Here is a 16,881-nt window from a genome sequence, read left to right on the forward strand (position 1 = left end):
TAGCTTCTTCTAGAGCTTTAATAAGTCTTAAATTATATTAAACTATCTTTTATATATCCGCTAATATTTAAAAAGATTATAAATATCTTCTTTATATAGAATTATTTCTATTAGCTCTATAATATAGAAGATCTTTATCGCGCTAGCTATAGCCGTTGATATAATAGAGAACGTGTTTATTAAGCTTATTTATTAGTACTTATAGATACGAGAGTCGATATCCTAGCGGCGTATTATATTATCTAGATATAGGCTCTTTACTTTACTCTATACTTTAACTACGACCGCGCTCTTCTATAGTAATTAAGAAGGAATCGACGTTCTATTATAGCTCTATTAATAAATTAGTAACTTGATTTCGCTACCGAGCGATGCTCCGGAGACTTACATAAACAAGGCCAGACCTATACTAACAGTTCCTACTCTTGCCAATTCGCCGAGCAAACCATATCGATCTAGCATACCGCTCGTCTGGTTCAGAAGGCCAGGAACCACGACTGCACCAGCAGTGGCATACATACTTGGCAGAAGATCGCCGATACTGTATTGCAGACCGTGTCGCTGAAAGAATGACTTGACAAAGTACAGGTTGAAGACGATTCGCGAAGCCATATTGACACAGTTCGCCCAGACCAGTCCTTTGGCACCCATCTCCAGAACTCGGAGAAAGACGTATGCACTTGCCGCGAACCCAGCCGAGAAAGCAGTCATCCAGATGCTTTGCCAATGCAGTTCTTTGGTGGAGGCCGTTGCTGCAACAAACGCTTCGCTGACGCCGTTGATGGCAAGGAGTGGGATGCTGTAGCAGTATATACCGAGAACATCTCCGGCACCTGAAGCGGACCAGCGGGGCCCAGCGACGATTTGTAGAAGTAGAGGTGCTGCTGTCGGTCCCAAGGCGAACGCAAGCAGAGATAGGATGCTGTAGCTGTGCAGAATCAGGTTTAGTGTCGTCTTTGCCTGTTCGAGGTTTGCTTTCGGCTGAGAGGGCTCCGTGGACGCCGAAGTCTTCTTCTCTGAAGATTGAGACTTCTCCTTGTCTGAAGCTGGAGCACAGAGCTGCGCAAAGAGGTTGCGGCTGCTGTCTTCGATCGGGCGGAAGACCATTCTCGCGATGAGACCGCCATAGTTGGCGGAAAGAGCATACATGCCTTGCTCTTCGAGCGTAGCCAACGCTGTGCTTATAAGCACATCGCCTTTAGTCAGAACATACTTGATGCCTTGTTGGACGTATAGCGACAGACTCAAATTGAAAAGTGACGTGGAGAACAGTCCAAGAACGAAGTCGGTGCTGCTGCAGAGGAGCTATTAGAAAGCACTTGCCTAGTTTGTAGAGGTCGCCGTACACACCTCTTCTTGGTCACGATCTTCTTGGGTAGCAAAGTGAACCTCTGCTGCCTGGCCACTGAGGCCGTTTGCCGCAAGTACACGGCTGTCAGAGCAGAGCAGTATGCAAGCTCACCCGCCGCGAAAGGCAGCATTCCAAGCTCGACTCCAGCATACCTGCTCCAGAAGACCATGGCGGCTGTGACAGCAGTTTTCACAATGACAGCACTGCTCTCTGCAGCAGCCCTGGTCTTGTACATCATATTCTGCTGCACTGCGACAAATGCAGGTTCCGAGAGCAACTCGACGATGGCTGCAAGCTCGCATATTCTGAGCGCTTCGGGGAAGTACGGCACATCCGGATACGATGTCGAGAGGTACCATTGTGCCAGACCAAGGACGATGGGGATGCCGCTGGCAATGGCTAGATAGGAGAGATTGATGGAGGCTTGCATGCCTCCTTCAGGTTGTCTTTGGCATGCCACACGTAGACTTTCTCGGGCGAAGTGGTGTGCGGATATGATGTACAGTTCGAGCTGGACCGATGCTCCCAGCAGTGCTGGCGAGAGGAAGCGGAGAAGGATGTGGTTGAAGATGAAGGTCACGGCGCGGGATGCCACCTGTTGGAGAATCAGAACGACTGCACCTCGCGCCGAAGACGAGACGGCATCTTGTGGCATGGCGCAAGGTGGTGCAGGTCGTTGTCATTGAGCCATGTGGTGACGGAAGACGATGTGGGAACGTGGTGTGAGTTGTATTTACGTTGTAGGCCGTGATATGGACTGCCGTATTCTGGTGGGCATGTCTCGGCAATGGCAATGACGAACGCGCCGAGGCTGAACAAGCGAGATCGAGCGCGGTGGTGGTGATTCCGATTCAGCTGTGGGAGCAACAACACACATGATAGTATAATAATGTGCATATGATCTGGTATTGCGCCTCTGCGGCCTTCGAAGCACCACCGCCACGCCACGCCACGCCGCCTGCACCCACGCCCACGCCCACGCCCACGATGCTCGAGTTTCGGACTCGGGGCTTCAACGCGTACAGCGTGAAATACTCGCCCTTCTTCGACTCCCGCCTCGCTGTTTCTGCCGGCGCCAACTTCGGCCTGGTGGGCAACGGACGCCTGTACATTCTCAATCTTGGCGCGAACGGCATCGCGTGCGAGAAGTATTTCGAGACGCAGGATTGTCTCTTCGATCTGGCCTGGTCCGAGCAGCACGAGAATCAGCTGCTGACCGCTGGTGGAGACGGAGCGATCAAGCTGTTTGATATCGGCGTGGGAGAGTTCCCCGTCGCTGGATGGCAAGAGCATGCGCGCGAAGTCTTCTCCGTGCACTGGAATCTGGTCGAAAAGCAGACATTTCTGAGCAGCAGTTGGGACGGAACGGTCAAGATATGGACGCCGGAGCGGAAAGAGAGCGTGATGACATTGCCTGTTCATTCATGCGTCTACTCCGCACAATACAGCCCACACCATCCGCACATCGTCACATGTGTGTCGAGAGATTCACATTTGCGCGTGTACGATCTGAGGAGTAAGCCGAGCGCCACAAATCACCTCCAACTGGCAATCCCCATCCACGCACCGCCCAAGATACCCATCCCTGGCTACGTGAACAGAGCCCCGGGACCGACCGAATGCTTGACCCATGATTGGAACAAGTATCGAGACTCGGTCCTGGCCTCTGCCGGCGTAGACGGTGTCATCAGGACATTTGATCTGCGCAATCCATCGGGCCCTCTCAACTTCTTGCCTGGCCATGAATACGCAGTCCGAAAGCTGAGCTGGAGTCCTCATCTCAGCGATGTGCTGCTTTCCGCTAGCTATGACATGACGTGCCGCATCTGGACCGACGGCAGCAACGTCGACCAAGGCGGCAACGGCTCTGGCCTTGGGCGCGAGCTGGGTCGTATGGACCGGCATACCGAATTCGCCATGGGTGTTGACTGGTGCCTATTTGGTGCCGAAGGCTGGTGCTCTACCTGTGCATGGGACGAGAGAGTGCTTGTGTGGGACGTCAGAGACTTCATGAGGCCGTGAGCTACAATGATACATGAGACATGCGTGACTGGATCCACGGCTGGCCAGCGTTAAAACGGCTGCCCCGGGTTGGCCAGTATCGACGTTCTCAGCGACGACTTCCTCAGCGGTGCGGTCGACATCCTGCTCGGTCTACCATCACCCCACAGAGAATACCATCCTTCACGAATGCTCCCATCTTCATCTTCGAACTCGAAGGGGTCAAAGTAGCTAGGAGCTTTGCCACTCACCGCCGTCCCGGTGGTCGTGAACGATTCTCGCACGGAAGACTGGTATAAGTTGTACTGCAACTTCCCTTCCGCTAGCATCGGTACTTGCTGCGCATCTCCCAGTCCGAGCTTCTGTGCTTCCTGCAATCCTTTCCTGTAACGGTACTTCTTCCTCCACCACATTATGCAGAAGGTCAATATGGCCGCCGCCCCTACCAATCCGATGCCCAGAGCGGCGCCGAGCTCCGCTTTGAGCGAAACCCCAGGCGTGTGCGAAGCTTTTGCAGTGGTTGTCGCGTTCGCTTGCGCTTTGATTGGCGTGCCAGACTGTGCTTTTGCTGGCATCGGATCTGCCACTAGCCGTGGTATTTGCTGCACTCGAAAGTCTTGGCTGACTGCGATACATTCTGCGCACAAGTTGGGCTGGTCACTTTTTTGAAGACGAAATTGCAAAGCATGCTGGAAATCCTCTCCGTCTAACGAGCCTGCTTTCCACGAAACGCTGGTCTGATCCGGTGTGCAATTGGCTATTTCACATCAGCAACAGCTGATCATGCAGGACAAGACACCTCACCTTTCAATGTTTGTATGCTGTATGAGCCATCTTGCCGTGGACCTTGCCAAACTTCGACATTCGTCAACTTGAACGGGGTGGTCCAACGAATCGGAATCTGCTGGCCCTCGGTATACTGCGTCGGATCTCCTCCATTCGGCGTGAGGAACGCCAGTCGCTGTGCTTCGGCAACGGGTGTCAACGCGATGATTGCTTTCCAGAGAAGTAGTAATTTCATTGGACCCCAAGTTTGGCTCTCGGTTCCAAGAACGCAGAACTGCTAGCTCTTGCTCAAACGTGTATGGAACGTTCTTCTCTCGAGAATCAAGAGGGCTTGCAGCTGAAGGCCTACTTGTCAGTGCGTGTGATGAGTGATTGTTTGTGAGTGGAGTGTCCAGGGAAGCGATGTATCATACAAGCGTCGGGAGCAGCCCCTCGTGCGCGAGTCGCGGGTAACTCAGTCTTGTACACACTTCAGGATCCGGGTGTTTAGGAGTTCCACTCCGCAGCAACATCGCAAACTGTACATCGAGAGATGAACTCAGGATAACAGGATCGCAACCACTATGACCGCCTTCTGGGACGTGCTTCATCTCCCTACAAAGATCGTTACCAAGTTAACCCCCTGTGCCTGCATAATCGACCAGCCCTGCTAGTAGACAATAATTAATGAACATGGATTCGGATACAGCTACCACGTGTCAAGCACCCCTCTTACTAAATCAGATTTATATCGCCTTATATCAGATTTACGGATATTACCGGTTCCTTACCTAATCCTACTACCTGCGATCGCTAAGTATGCGACACGCTAATAATAATATCGCGCGCGCAATGACACGCTAATAATAATATCGCGCGCGCAATTACATAGTACTATAGCGGTAGGTAAATAGATTCTAAGCCGATTCTAGTAGTAAGAAGTAAATATAGACCTAGGAATAGATTAAATACTATAGTAGATTATATAAATAGCAACTAATTATAATATTAGTAAGCTCTACTAGTATTTCGGGCCTACGCAATATAGGAAGGGTCGTAACTAGTAGGCTAGCTATTTGCTAGTAAGTAATTATAGAATACCCCTTTACCGTAGTAGCTCTAAGGGTTAGGTAGCTGTCCGCTAAGCCTTCTATAGATATAGTAGTAACTATAGACCTTACTGCCCTAGACCTAGCTATAGTAGAAGTGCTAGTTTACTATATACTACTAGCTCGAAGTAAAGTATTACTATTATTATTAATTGCTTAGTAGCGGTATCTATTAGCTTCCTATCGGTAGTAGTAGCGGAAGTATAGATCTAGGTAGTAGTAGCGGAAGTATAGATCTAGGTAGTAGTAGTAGCGGCGGCTACTAAGGAGGCTACTACTAGACAGGTGTTTCTAACGGTATAGGTAGACCTATAGAAGCCGGAGCCGTAGATAAAGGTCTAGCGGCTTCTATAGACCGTAGCGGCTTCTATAGATAAGGAAAGTCCTCGCTATAGCACTTAGTAGTGTAGCTACCCTTATTCTTACAGCCGCAATTGCCTTAGCAGGTTGTCTTATAGCGGCACCTCTTCCTTCTAGAAGCCTATAATCTTAGTAGTGCTATTAGAGGTGCTATACGGCTAGGCTCGGTATTGCGAATAGCCTCTTACTAGTTAATAATCGTTAGTATCTTATAACTAGGTAGTAGAGTAGCTCTATTGCTAGGGTCTATACGTTTAGGTCTAGTTGCCTGCCTTCTCGTACCGCCGAGACTGTTGCTATTGCGTACCTTCTTACTTACCTTCTCGAGTCGCTTCTATCGTCGTTTAAGAGGGTTAAGCTTGCGGTCTTCGGACTCTTCTATAGCTATAGAAGTGCCCCCTAGTATAAACTAGTGCTTATTAAATAGGCGTATCTATAGAACGTAACGACCCTTACTAGTAAGAAGAGGTCGCTACTAGTAGCGGTAAGGTACGCTATAGACCTTCCGGAAGCGACCTAAGTATAGCTTCGGTTAGAAATTTCAAATTAACGTCTTCCTTTATCTTCTAAAGCTCGGCCGTAGCGAGGTTACGTTATTACTCTGCTAGCTTAAGACCGTATATAGATACAAGGCGGACAACCTTGTTATAATAATCGCTATTAATATAGCGAGAATAGCCTATATTAGTCTCCTTGCCTAGCCTAGCAATATAACGGTTAATCTAGTAATTAAAATAGCCGTCGAGTCGGTCTAAGAACGTTAAGATATCGTTCTTTAAGGTAGTAAGGAAGGACTTTAGTAACGCGTAGACGCTCTTAACTAGTAAGGTTATTGTATTACTAAAGTAGCGAGTCTTGTCTATCTAGTATTTAATACACTTCTTCTTATACGGCTACTATTAATCGTCGAGATAATCGGCTATAATATACCACTTGTCGGCGTTAACTAAGTATAGGTCTTCTTATTTAAGTGCTTCCGGAATAGGCTCGCCTTTGCCGAGTAAGATAATAACGCCTTTATAGTACTCAAATTAGTCCTTAGTCTCGGCTTCTATAGCCTTGTCGAAGACCTTTATAAAGAACTCGGTCTTAGTAGTCGGCTCTAGTCGCTTAGTAGACTAGTTTATATAGGTACTAATGTAATACTTAGCATTAGTAAGAACAGCGCTTCTTATATACTAGCGACAGTATATGCTTAGAAGCTTAGGAAATATACGCTATATAGCGTTAATAAGGGCTCTATCTCGGTCGTATAGGAAGACTCGCATTTCCGAGCAGTTATAGTCTTTAAACAGCTTCTTAAGGCACTTTAGTGCTATTATATAGTTGCCTTGCTTCTGCCTATTTATTAGCATTATTGCTAGAGGCATAACCTAGTTAAACTAGTTTAACTAGGCTATTACAAATAGTAGCAAATCGTAGTCGTTTGTCTTATAGGTATAGTCTCTAAGTAGGACGTTAGGACTATACTTATAGTACTTAATTATCTTCGGATAAGCGAAGAATATCTACTTAAGGCGCGAGTCGTCGTCGCTATTATCTTCCGCTTCGTTACTATTGTCCTTAGGCTCCGGCTCTAATCTAGTAAATTTAGCTAATTCTTCCGTAGTAAAGTCGAAGTTAGACTTAAACTAGTAACCTTAATCTTTAAGCTGTTATAACGACCTCTCGATAGCCGTCTTGCTATCTAATTTAATGCATTTAGCCTTGCTCTAGGCATTCGATATATTAGTCGCTAATAGTAGAACGAAATAAGGGTCGTCGCTATTATAGAAGGTCGCTTTTGCCTACGCTCGAATAGCCTTAATAATAAGACCGCCCTTAGCTCTTAAACTAACTATAAACTTTACTAACTTCGAGTAATAGCAACGCCGGCAGTAGTTAGCGAGGCAGATTAGCGCTAAGGCAGGATAATTATAGTCTTCTTTATTCTACTATAGAGTCTACGAGCTAGTCGGCTTATTATAATTATTAGCGAAGGCCTAGCAATTGAACCTATAACCTGTCTTCTTCGTTCGAGCGCCCTTCCGCCTTATCTTACTAGTAGTAATATACGCCTTCTTCGCTTCTTCCGCCTACGCTAGCATCTTCTTAGTGCTATATTTAGCGCACCTAAAGAAGAGATATACTACTTTATTATTCGCCTTCTAATAGCCGGTCTTATTTAGCTTAAACCTATGCTCTAAACTAAAGACCTATATATATTCTTCTAGCTTCTCGAAGGACTTAAACGACTAACTCTACGGCGCCGCTATGCGGTTAAACTGCTCTAGTATAGGCACTAAATTATCGTCCGAGTCGCTCTAATAATCGCTATCTCTACTACCTTCGTTTCCGCCGCCCTTATCTCCCTTATTTCCGCCGCCCTTACCTTCCTCGTTTCTACTACCTTCGCTTCTACTACCCTCGAATTCCGGCGACAAGAGCGGCGATAATAGCGGCGATAATAAGGACGGCGGCGGCGGTAGACTAGGGTCTAGACTAGCGAGAAGGTCTCTTATAAACTCGTCGTCGGTTTAAGCTATTAGCGCTATATAATAGGGGCGATAGTAAGGTAGTCTATACGTTATATTCTATAGGCAATATTCTATAGTTCGAATAAGAGCAACGCGACGCGACAATTACTAATAACTAACTAAGAAACGCGGCGCCTAGCTGCTTACGGCAGAATCCGTAAATCTAATATAAGGCGATATAAATCTAATTTAGTAAGAGGGGTTAAGTACGCCGGATCGAGAACTATACTAGGGATACTTGCGACTTTGTAATAGCGCAAAGACAAGTATTATTAGAACGGGGAAATAAAGCGCATTTCGTTATAGGTACTAAGGTACGCCTATATTATCGGCAGATCTCTAAAGCAGTATACAAGCTAAGAGCAATACTAACAACTTTATAAGAGACTTGTAGCTTCTGCTTTTAATAAGGCAAACACTCTATTCGTAGATTATAACGGAAAGCCTCGAAATTCTCCTCTAACTAGGCGGACTAGCTTCGCGCCGAAACCTTCTCTATCTAATACTATCCTAGATCCTTCTACGCCTACCGACTATCCGACTATCTTAAGGTTGCAGTTGAACTAGATATGTCCTACCGCTCGCGGTTACTGTCTGCCGAGATTAGTAGTCGTATCTACCGCATATACACATTTCGCTTCTATCTAGGCTATAACCTAAGGTTGTATATTTATCTTAATAATAGACTTACGTAAACTATTACCTATCTTACTCCTAGGATTTATTAACGAAGAATATACTCCTTAATAGTACTAAGCAATATAGAGAGCTTTGCCGTTAGCCTATTTAACTAGAGATAGTAGTAGGGAAATAAAGCTCCTATAGCTACTATAATAGCGGAGCTTTTCGAGAATACTATTTATTATGTTTAGCTCCGAGACTTATTCGTATAGCAATTCTATAAGAATTTATTAAAGCTAATACTACTAATCTAATATTCGAAGATCCTAGAGAAAAAAAAAGATATGTCTCTTTAGTAATAGTAATATAATATGTGCTTGTAGGCGGCTCCGCGTACCTATAAAGTGCGAGCGAAGCTTCCGCCTTATATACCCTTGTAGGTCGCTAGTCGTTGTAGGTCGCTAGTCGTTATAGGTCGCTAGTCGTTATAGGTCGCTAGTCGTAATCGCTGCAGGTCGCAGATCGCTAGTCGTTATAGGTCGCTAGTCGTTATAGGTCGCTAGTTGTTATAGGTCGCTAGTCGTAGTCGTTGCAGGTCGCTAGTCGTAGTCGTTGTAGGTCGCTAGTCGTAGTCGTTGTAGGTCGCTAGTCGTAGTCGTTGTAGGTTTTGTTATAGTTAGCATTAGGTACGTGATTTTCCGGAGGCTTAGTTCTGCCGTGCCGTCCTAGCAGTGCTAGTACTAGTCTTTTTACGGGCGCAATACTAGCCTTTTAACGGACGGAATGCTAGCCTTAGGCGCGTGCTGCTAGTTATTGTCGCGCTTTAAAGGAAGTAACGTAAAAGGAAGGTACGTAATATGCCCGGAAGCTAGGTTCCTCCGTCCTACTAGTTCGTATAGAAAGCAGCCAATCAGAGCTTTAGCTTTCTGAAATCCGGGGAGTTACGTAGTGATTTCTTAGGGGATTCGGCTACTGTAGTACCCTTGTTATTATAAGGCGAGCTTCGCTCGCAATTATAACTAATATTACTATATTCTACGCTATAAGCGAATACTAAAGTTCTTATATAAATTATAAGCTAGAACCTAGACTAGAACCTAAGTATATCTCCGACGGCTACTCTAAAATTCTATAGCGCCTATCTATTTACTAGAATATATAGTAAATCGAGGTAAACTCTAGGAGATTTGTTTATACTCCGGAACTATAGCTATTAAATACTAAATCTAATTTAATTTAGATTTATATTTTATATTAAATCTAAATCTAAATATAAAGTTAGTAAATATTCGAATATTTAGACTAATTTAGTACGTTTACTCGCTATAGCTTATCCGAGGAAATACTTATCTTACTATAGGATATATACTACCTCTTAGCTAATCTAAGATATCGCCTAGCTATTTCTAAAGAAGGCTTACTTAGAAGGTCTTAGATATCGAAGATAGCTAGGTAGTATAGTATATATAGTGTTATAGTAGCTGCCTAGAAAGCACCGACAAGTCCTACAAGCTAGCCGCTATGCTATAAAGTAATATCGGATTTGAGTTGCCTTAGCAGTAGGGGCCCCTAGCGAAGCAGGTCGCCTAGTTAGCCTAGGTCGCCTAGTACGCCTAGTACGCCTAGTACGCCTAGTACGCCTAGTACGCCTAGTACGCCTAGTACGCCTAGGTCGCCTACTTAGCCGTATAACGTAACATCTTAGGGACTCCCGCGGAGGCCGTATATAGTAGAACAACACGTTATATATTAATACACGAACGACGGGACTGTACTAAACTACGCGCACGTATATACGGACGACAGTAAGCGAGATATATAGAGTCGTAGGACAGATCCGAGTAGTAGGAAGGAACCGGAAGGCAGGGAAGAGCTAGGAGAAACATGTTTACTTAAGAGCGGTTAAACGAGTTCGTATACGCGCGCTACGCTAGTTGGCTAGGAGACAAAGGCGCTACGAGACAGCGGGCAAGTAAGACATGCGTGCTTACGCTTACGCGTCGGACGCGCTAGACGGCCGCAGGGCGGAATACTAAGGAAGGGGCTCTCCCTCTAAGGCACCCTTCTTCCTTTTACAGATAGTAGCTATATTGATTTAGTGCTCCCTTTAGTTTAGTTCAAAGTTTCGTACACATTCTTACTGCTTAGCTACTAACCCTTATATTACGAACTGCCTTAAAAAACGCCTCTATTAAGATAGACACGCCCGACGAATAGATTCAAAATACAAGACCTAACGACGTACCCGATTTTTTAAGCTTAGTATAGAATAAAATCCCCGCTACGCGCGAACAGCTAGATTACGCCTACGCTACCGACCCGGAACTGCTCGTTAACCTACTTAAGGCTTACAAAGATGCTACTCGTTTCCTCTCGGTCTCCCGTACTAGCCTTAGTACGGCTCTTAGCGACGCGAATGCTTCTATCGCGGAAAAAGAAGACGAGGTAGGCCGCCTCTAGTCGTAGCTCGCCTCTGCTCGCCTAGGCGCCGCGGTACCCGCTTCTTACCCATTTATACCTACTTCGAATAAGAGTAAGAAGCTAAGCGACCCCGAACGCTTTACCGGCAAGCGTAAAGTGTACGAAGAATTTAAGACACAGGTTAAGATCCGCTTTCTCGCTAACGCCGACTACTATCCGACTAAAGCTTCAAAGACCGGATTTATATTTTCTTTACTCGGTAGCTCCGCCCTCGATTCCTACCGTAGCCTCTTAGAAAATATAGAAACAACTATAACGGCTACTATCTAGAAGGCCCTCGACGCTAGTTTCGGCGACCCCGATTGTAAGCAAACTGCGCGCCTAAACTTAGATAAACTTAAGCAAGTAAACAAAACCTACTAAGAGTACTATACCGCCTTCTAATACGAGATTAGGTACGCCGAATACCCCCCGGACGTCGCTAAGTAGATCTTAGTGCGCGGCCTTAGCGAAGAAATGATACTACAAGTCCGCGATAAGGATACGGAGAATCTAAACATTACCGAACTGTACGCCTTACTTACGCGTATCGACAATACGACTCGAAACTTCGCGAAAATTATCGCTAACCGCGGAGGCGCCCGTACGAATGCCGGTCGCTTTACGTCGCCGTTCGCTACGCTACCGTTAAAGTTACAGATAGCTTAGACGCCGGCTTTAGCACTAGCTCCGGCTATAGCCCTAATACCGCTAGGCGCCTAGCCTGCCGCCGATCCGATAGATTTAAGCGCTACCTCGCTCGGCGCCCGTCTACGCGCGCCCCTAGTAAATAGCAAGCTTTCGGAAGAAGAGAAGTAGCGTCGCCGTACGGTAGGAGAATGCATCTACTACGGAGTAAAAGGATATATTGCTCGCCTCTACCCGTCTCTCGTCGGCCGGCTAAATACGCTAACGACATAGCGAGTCGCCGCCGCGAATGTTACGACTCTAGATACGCCTTTACCGGCTAGCGCTACTCCGAGCGGCTAGGGAAAAGCTTAAACCTTATATATAGTCGCTTGTAAGGTTTATTCGTTCTAAAACTAAGAGTATCTGCTGCTACCTTCCCTTTCTCTAGCTCGGCTATAGAGAAAGAGTTGGTCTGCTAGCCTTTCGTAGTAGAAACGTTAATAGGAAACTAAAAGAAATTATTGAAAACTGTAGCTCTTATTAACAACGGCGCAACCGGCTACTCGTTTATAGATTACGACTATACGAGAGAGCTCGGCTTAACGTTCTAAGACCTTACGTACGCTCGGGAGTTAGAAATGTTTAACGGTACGACCGCGGCCGCCGGCAAGGTAACCTAGATCTGCTACTTATCTATTACTATCGGCCCGTATACCGAATATATTATGTTTTTCCTTACGAAACTCCCGAAGACTTATCCCGTTATTCTTAGTCTTCCTTAGCTTAAAAAGTATAACCCGGTTATCGACTAGGCCTCCGAATTTCTGTCCTTTACGAGTAAGTATTGCGCTAAGTACTGCTTTAACGAATCTAGTTCTACCTCCGATACTCCCCGAGATCGTACCGTATTCGCTATTAGCGCGGCTGCCTTCTCGCGTCTTGCCTACGATAAACGCACTTAGATCTTCGCTATAATAATATAGGATATCGAGAAGGCTATCCGAAAGTTCGACGAAGAACTAACGGATCTAAGAACGAAACTACCGAAGGAGCATTAGTACCGACTCTACTAGTTTTCGAAGAAGAACGCCGACATTCTGCTACCGTACCGGCTAGGTATCGACTACAAAATCGAGCTAATCGACGGTAAGCCGCCGCCGTACGGCCCTCTCTACTCGATATCTCGAGATAAGCTCTTTGTACTAAAAAAATACCTCGAAGATAACCTATAAAAGGACTTTATCCGCCCTAGTTCCTCCGAAGTAGCCGCACTAGTTATATTTGCCTAGAAACCCGGCGGAGGTCTCCGTTTCTACGTAGACTACCGGGGCCTTAACGCGTTAACGAAAAAGAACCGCTACCTAATCCCTCTCGTAAACGAAACGCTCGAACGCCTTTCGAAGGCTCGCTAGTTTACTAAGCTCGACGTAATCGCCGCCTTTAACGCGATCCGTATTGCCGAGGGAGACGAATAGTTAATAGCCTTCCGAACCCGTTACGGCCTTTTTAAATACCTAGTCTTGCCGTTCGGGCTCTGCAACGGACCTAGCACGTTCTAATTATACATTAACGATACGCTTAAAGAATTCCTAGACGCCTTCGTCTCGGCGTATATAGACGATATCCTAATTTATAGCAAAACGAAAGCGGAATACTACGAATATATCGAAAAGGTACTTAAGAAACTCGTAGAAGCTAGACTATATATCGATATCGATAAGTGCGAATTCTATAAGTAAGAGGTGAAATTCCTCGGCCTTATTATCTCTTTAGAAGGTATTCGAATAGATCCCGGTAAGATCGAAGCCGTTCTAAACTAGGGAGTGCTACGAAACGTAAAAGAAGTTTAGGGCTTCCTCGGTTTTGCTAACTTCTACCGGAGATTTATACGGAATTTTAGCGGAATCGCCCGTCTACTTACGGCACTTACGTAGAAAGACGTTAAATTTGAATAGTTACCGGCCTGTTAAGAAGCCTTCGACTAGTTACGGTAAAGTTTTACGACCGCACCGATCCTATAGTACTTCGACTTCGATAAAGAAACGCGCCTAGAAACCGATGCTTCCGACGGTACAACTAGCGCCGTTCTCCTTTAACGAACGACCCCGGAAGATACGTAGCTGCCTATAGCCTACCTCTCTAAGAAAATGTCCTCCGCGGAATATAATTACGACATCTACGATAAGGAGCTCCTCGCAATCGTTAAGGCTTTCGAAGAATAGCGTCCGGAACTCGAAGGTTCTAAGTTACCGATCTAGGTTAGCTCGGATTATAAGAACCTTATCTACTTTCTTAAGAGTAAAATCCTTAGCCGTAGGTAGGTACGCTAGAGTAAGTTTCTTTCCCGGTTTAACTTCGTTATTTAGTATACGCCCGGCAAAGCAAACTTATAGGCCGACGCACTTACGAGGCGCAACGGAGACTCGCCTTTAGATCGAGGTCCGTAGCGTAAAGAACAGTCTATCCTTAAGGAGCATAACCTTAGCTAGGAACTATACGAGCTCCTCGGAGACGACTTTACCGGCCTAGAGCCTCTCGTAGCATCCTTTATACTAATAGCCGCTCCTGCCTTTCTTAGAGACGACGATAGCTCGGACGACGAAGACACGAGTTTAGAAAGCTTAGATAGCGACTAGGAAAGCGAAGAGGAAGTATAGGACCTCCTCGAACCTACCTAGCTCGAATAGCAGCTTACGACAGTATACGCCGAAGACGCTTTTACTAAAGGTCTAATTTAAGCTTTATAGAACGAGGAGCGGTTATACGAGAATGTTTCTCTCTCGGAGTACGAGCTCCGTAGAACTCTACCGCGAGTATCCCGTATAACATTTAGAAATGCCCTCTACGTCCCGGATTTCGAAGATTTACGCGACTAGATTATGCGTTCCGCTTACAACCCTCTCGGAATAGCACATCCCGGTCGAGCCAAGATGTTATCTTAGCTCCGGAAGTAGTACTACTAGCCTAATCTATACTAGGATATCGACCGATTCGTTAAGAACTACGTAGTATACCGCAGAGCGAAAGCAGATACGCGTAAGCCGCAAGGGCTACTAAAACCTCTTAAAGTCCCTCTACGACTATAGTAATACATTTTAATAGATTTTATTATAGGCCTACCGAAAGGATCCGACTTTAACGGCCTCTAGTTTTAAAATATGCTAGTCGTAGTTTGCCGCCTTACGAAACGTAAGAAGGTATTGAATGCCCGCAGCCTAACCGCAAAGAATACGGCTTAGGTCTTCTACCGGGACGTATAGAAAGATATAGGCCTACCTAAATTAATTGTATCTAATCGCGGCCCGAATTTCGTTGCCCGTTTCTAGAAGCGCCTCTACGAACGATTGAAAATTTAAGCGCGCCTTTTAACGGCTTACTACCCGTAGACCGACGGGTAAACCGAACGCGCTAACGCGCAGATCGAGCAAATCATTAGGTGCTTCTACAATTACTACTAAAACGACTAGCTAAGATTAACGCCTTCTATTGAATTTGCTATTAACAATTAGGAGTCGGCTACAACTTAGACTACGCCGTTCTACGCCTCTACTAGATTTCACCCTCGAACCGGTATAGAACCGATAGAGATCGAACTAGAGCCCCCGGTAAACGATCCGGAAAGAGACGCCGATGCCTTCGCTCTTTAAATAGCCTAGACCTACTAAGAGCTCTAGGACGAGATAAGGTATACCTAAGAAGTATACGAGCACTATACTAATTAGCGCAGACGCGCCGCGCTAGATTACTAGGTCGGAGATTACGTCTACCTCGACTTACGATATATTAGAACTAACCGACCTTCGAAAAAGCTCGACTAGAAAAATCTAGGACCCTTCCGAATTGTAAAGAAAATCGGCATACACGTATACGAACTAGATCTCCTAGAAAATCTCAACATTTACCCGGTTAAACACGTTGTTAACCTAAGAACCGCCGGAGAAATCGCGGACCCCGAAGACATCCCGCTAATACCGGAAGCTACCGAGGCTACCGATTAGGCCGAAGACGAGCCGGAATCTGCCTTAGGTATAGTACGGGCGATTATCGGATAGAGCTTTAGTAACACAAATTTCGGAAATCTTAACCCTCCCGGGCCGTAGGGAGAGGTATAATAGGAGGGGTACTTAGACGAGGACACGACCTAGGAACCTCTACGCTATATTATCTTCGCCCGCGAAGCAATCGAGGAATTCCTACGAGACTATACCGACTATACGATAATAGAAGGAGCTGTCCCGGAACATTTTCTCCGAGAAGCGTACGAATAGAATTTAGATTAAGGTCTCCGACCCGAACTAGGACAAGAACACTAGCACCTATTATATACGGACCTCCTTTAGCGTCGTAGGAACTCCGCGTAGAACGAGGGGGGGGCTACTATTATAGTAGCTGCCTAGAAAGCACCGACAAGTCCTACAAGCTAGCCGCTATACTATAAAGTAATATTAGATTTGAGTTGCCTTAGTAGTAGGGGCCCCTAGCGAAGTAGGTCGCCTAGTTAGCCTAGGTCGCCTAGTACGCCTAGTACGCCTAGTACGCCTAGTACGCCTAGTACGCCTAGTACGCCTAGTACGCCTAGTACGCCTAGGTCGCCTACTTAGCTGTATAACGTAATATCTTAGGGACTCCCGCGGAGGCCGTATATAGCAGAACAACACGTTATATATTAATACACGAACGACGGGACTGCACTAAACTACGCGTACGTATATACGGACGATAGCAAGCGAGATATATAGAGTCGTAGGACAGATCCGAGTAGTAGGAAGGAACCGGAAGGCAGGGAAGAGCTAGGAGAAACATATTTGCTTAAGAGCGGTTAAACGAGTTCGCATACGCGCGCTACGCTAGTTAGCTAGGAGACAAAGGCGCTACGAGACAGCGGGCAAGCAGGATATACGTGCTTACGCTTACGCGTCGGACGCGCTAGACGGCCGTAGGGCGGAATACTAAGGAAGGGGCTCTCCCTCTAAGGTACCCTTCTTCCTTTCTTCGCAGTTCGTCTTATACAGATAGCAGCTATATTGATTTAGTGCTCCCTTCAGTTTAGTTCAAAGTTTCGTACACA

General features: G+C 46.1%; 3 protein-coding genes across 3 annotated transcripts; 1 reads left to right on the top strand and 2 right to left on the bottom strand.

Moving 5' to 3' along the window:
• Nucleotides 1-278: 278 nt before the first annotated feature.
• Nucleotides 279-2,006, bottom strand: MYCFIDRAFT_140622 (uncharacterized protein; the record flags this gene model as incomplete). The annotated part of the gene is made up of 3 exons (XM_007930284.1): nucleotides 279-333; nucleotides 389-1,291; nucleotides 1,351-2,006. The coding sequence occupies 3 exons, from the start codon at nucleotides 2,004-2,006 to the stop codon at nucleotides 279-281; spliced, it is 1,614 nt and encodes a 537-aa protein (XP_007928475.1).
• Nucleotides 2,007-2,195: 189 nt separating this feature from the next.
• MYCFIDRAFT_215890 (uncharacterized protein) lies at nucleotides 2,196-3,373 on the top strand (the record flags this gene model as incomplete). The annotated part of the gene is made up of 1 exon (XM_007930285.1): nucleotides 2,196-3,373. The coding sequence occupies exon 1, from the start codon at nucleotides 2,249-2,251 to the stop codon at nucleotides 3,371-3,373; it is 1,125 nt and encodes a 374-aa protein (XP_007928476.1). The 5' UTR covers nucleotides 2,196-2,248.
• A 405-nt stretch (nucleotides 3,374-3,778) lies between these two features.
• Nucleotides 3,779-4,478, bottom strand: MYCFIDRAFT_204240 (uncharacterized protein; the record flags this gene model as incomplete). Its single annotated transcript, XM_007930286.1, has 1 exon — nucleotides 3,779-4,478. A coding segment is annotated over one exon (326 nt), but the record flags the coding sequence as incomplete, so codon positions are not given.
• Nucleotides 4,479-16,881: the final 12,403 nt, after the last annotated feature.

The sequence above is a fragment of the Pseudocercospora fijiensis genome (genome assembly GCF_000340215.1).
Source record: "Pseudocercospora fijiensis CIRAD86 unplaced genomic scaffold MYCFIscaffold_6, whole genome shotgun sequence".
In the NCBI taxonomy this organism is placed as follows: Eukaryota; Fungi; Ascomycota; class Dothideomycetes; order Mycosphaerellales; family Mycosphaerellaceae; genus Pseudocercospora; species Pseudocercospora fijiensis.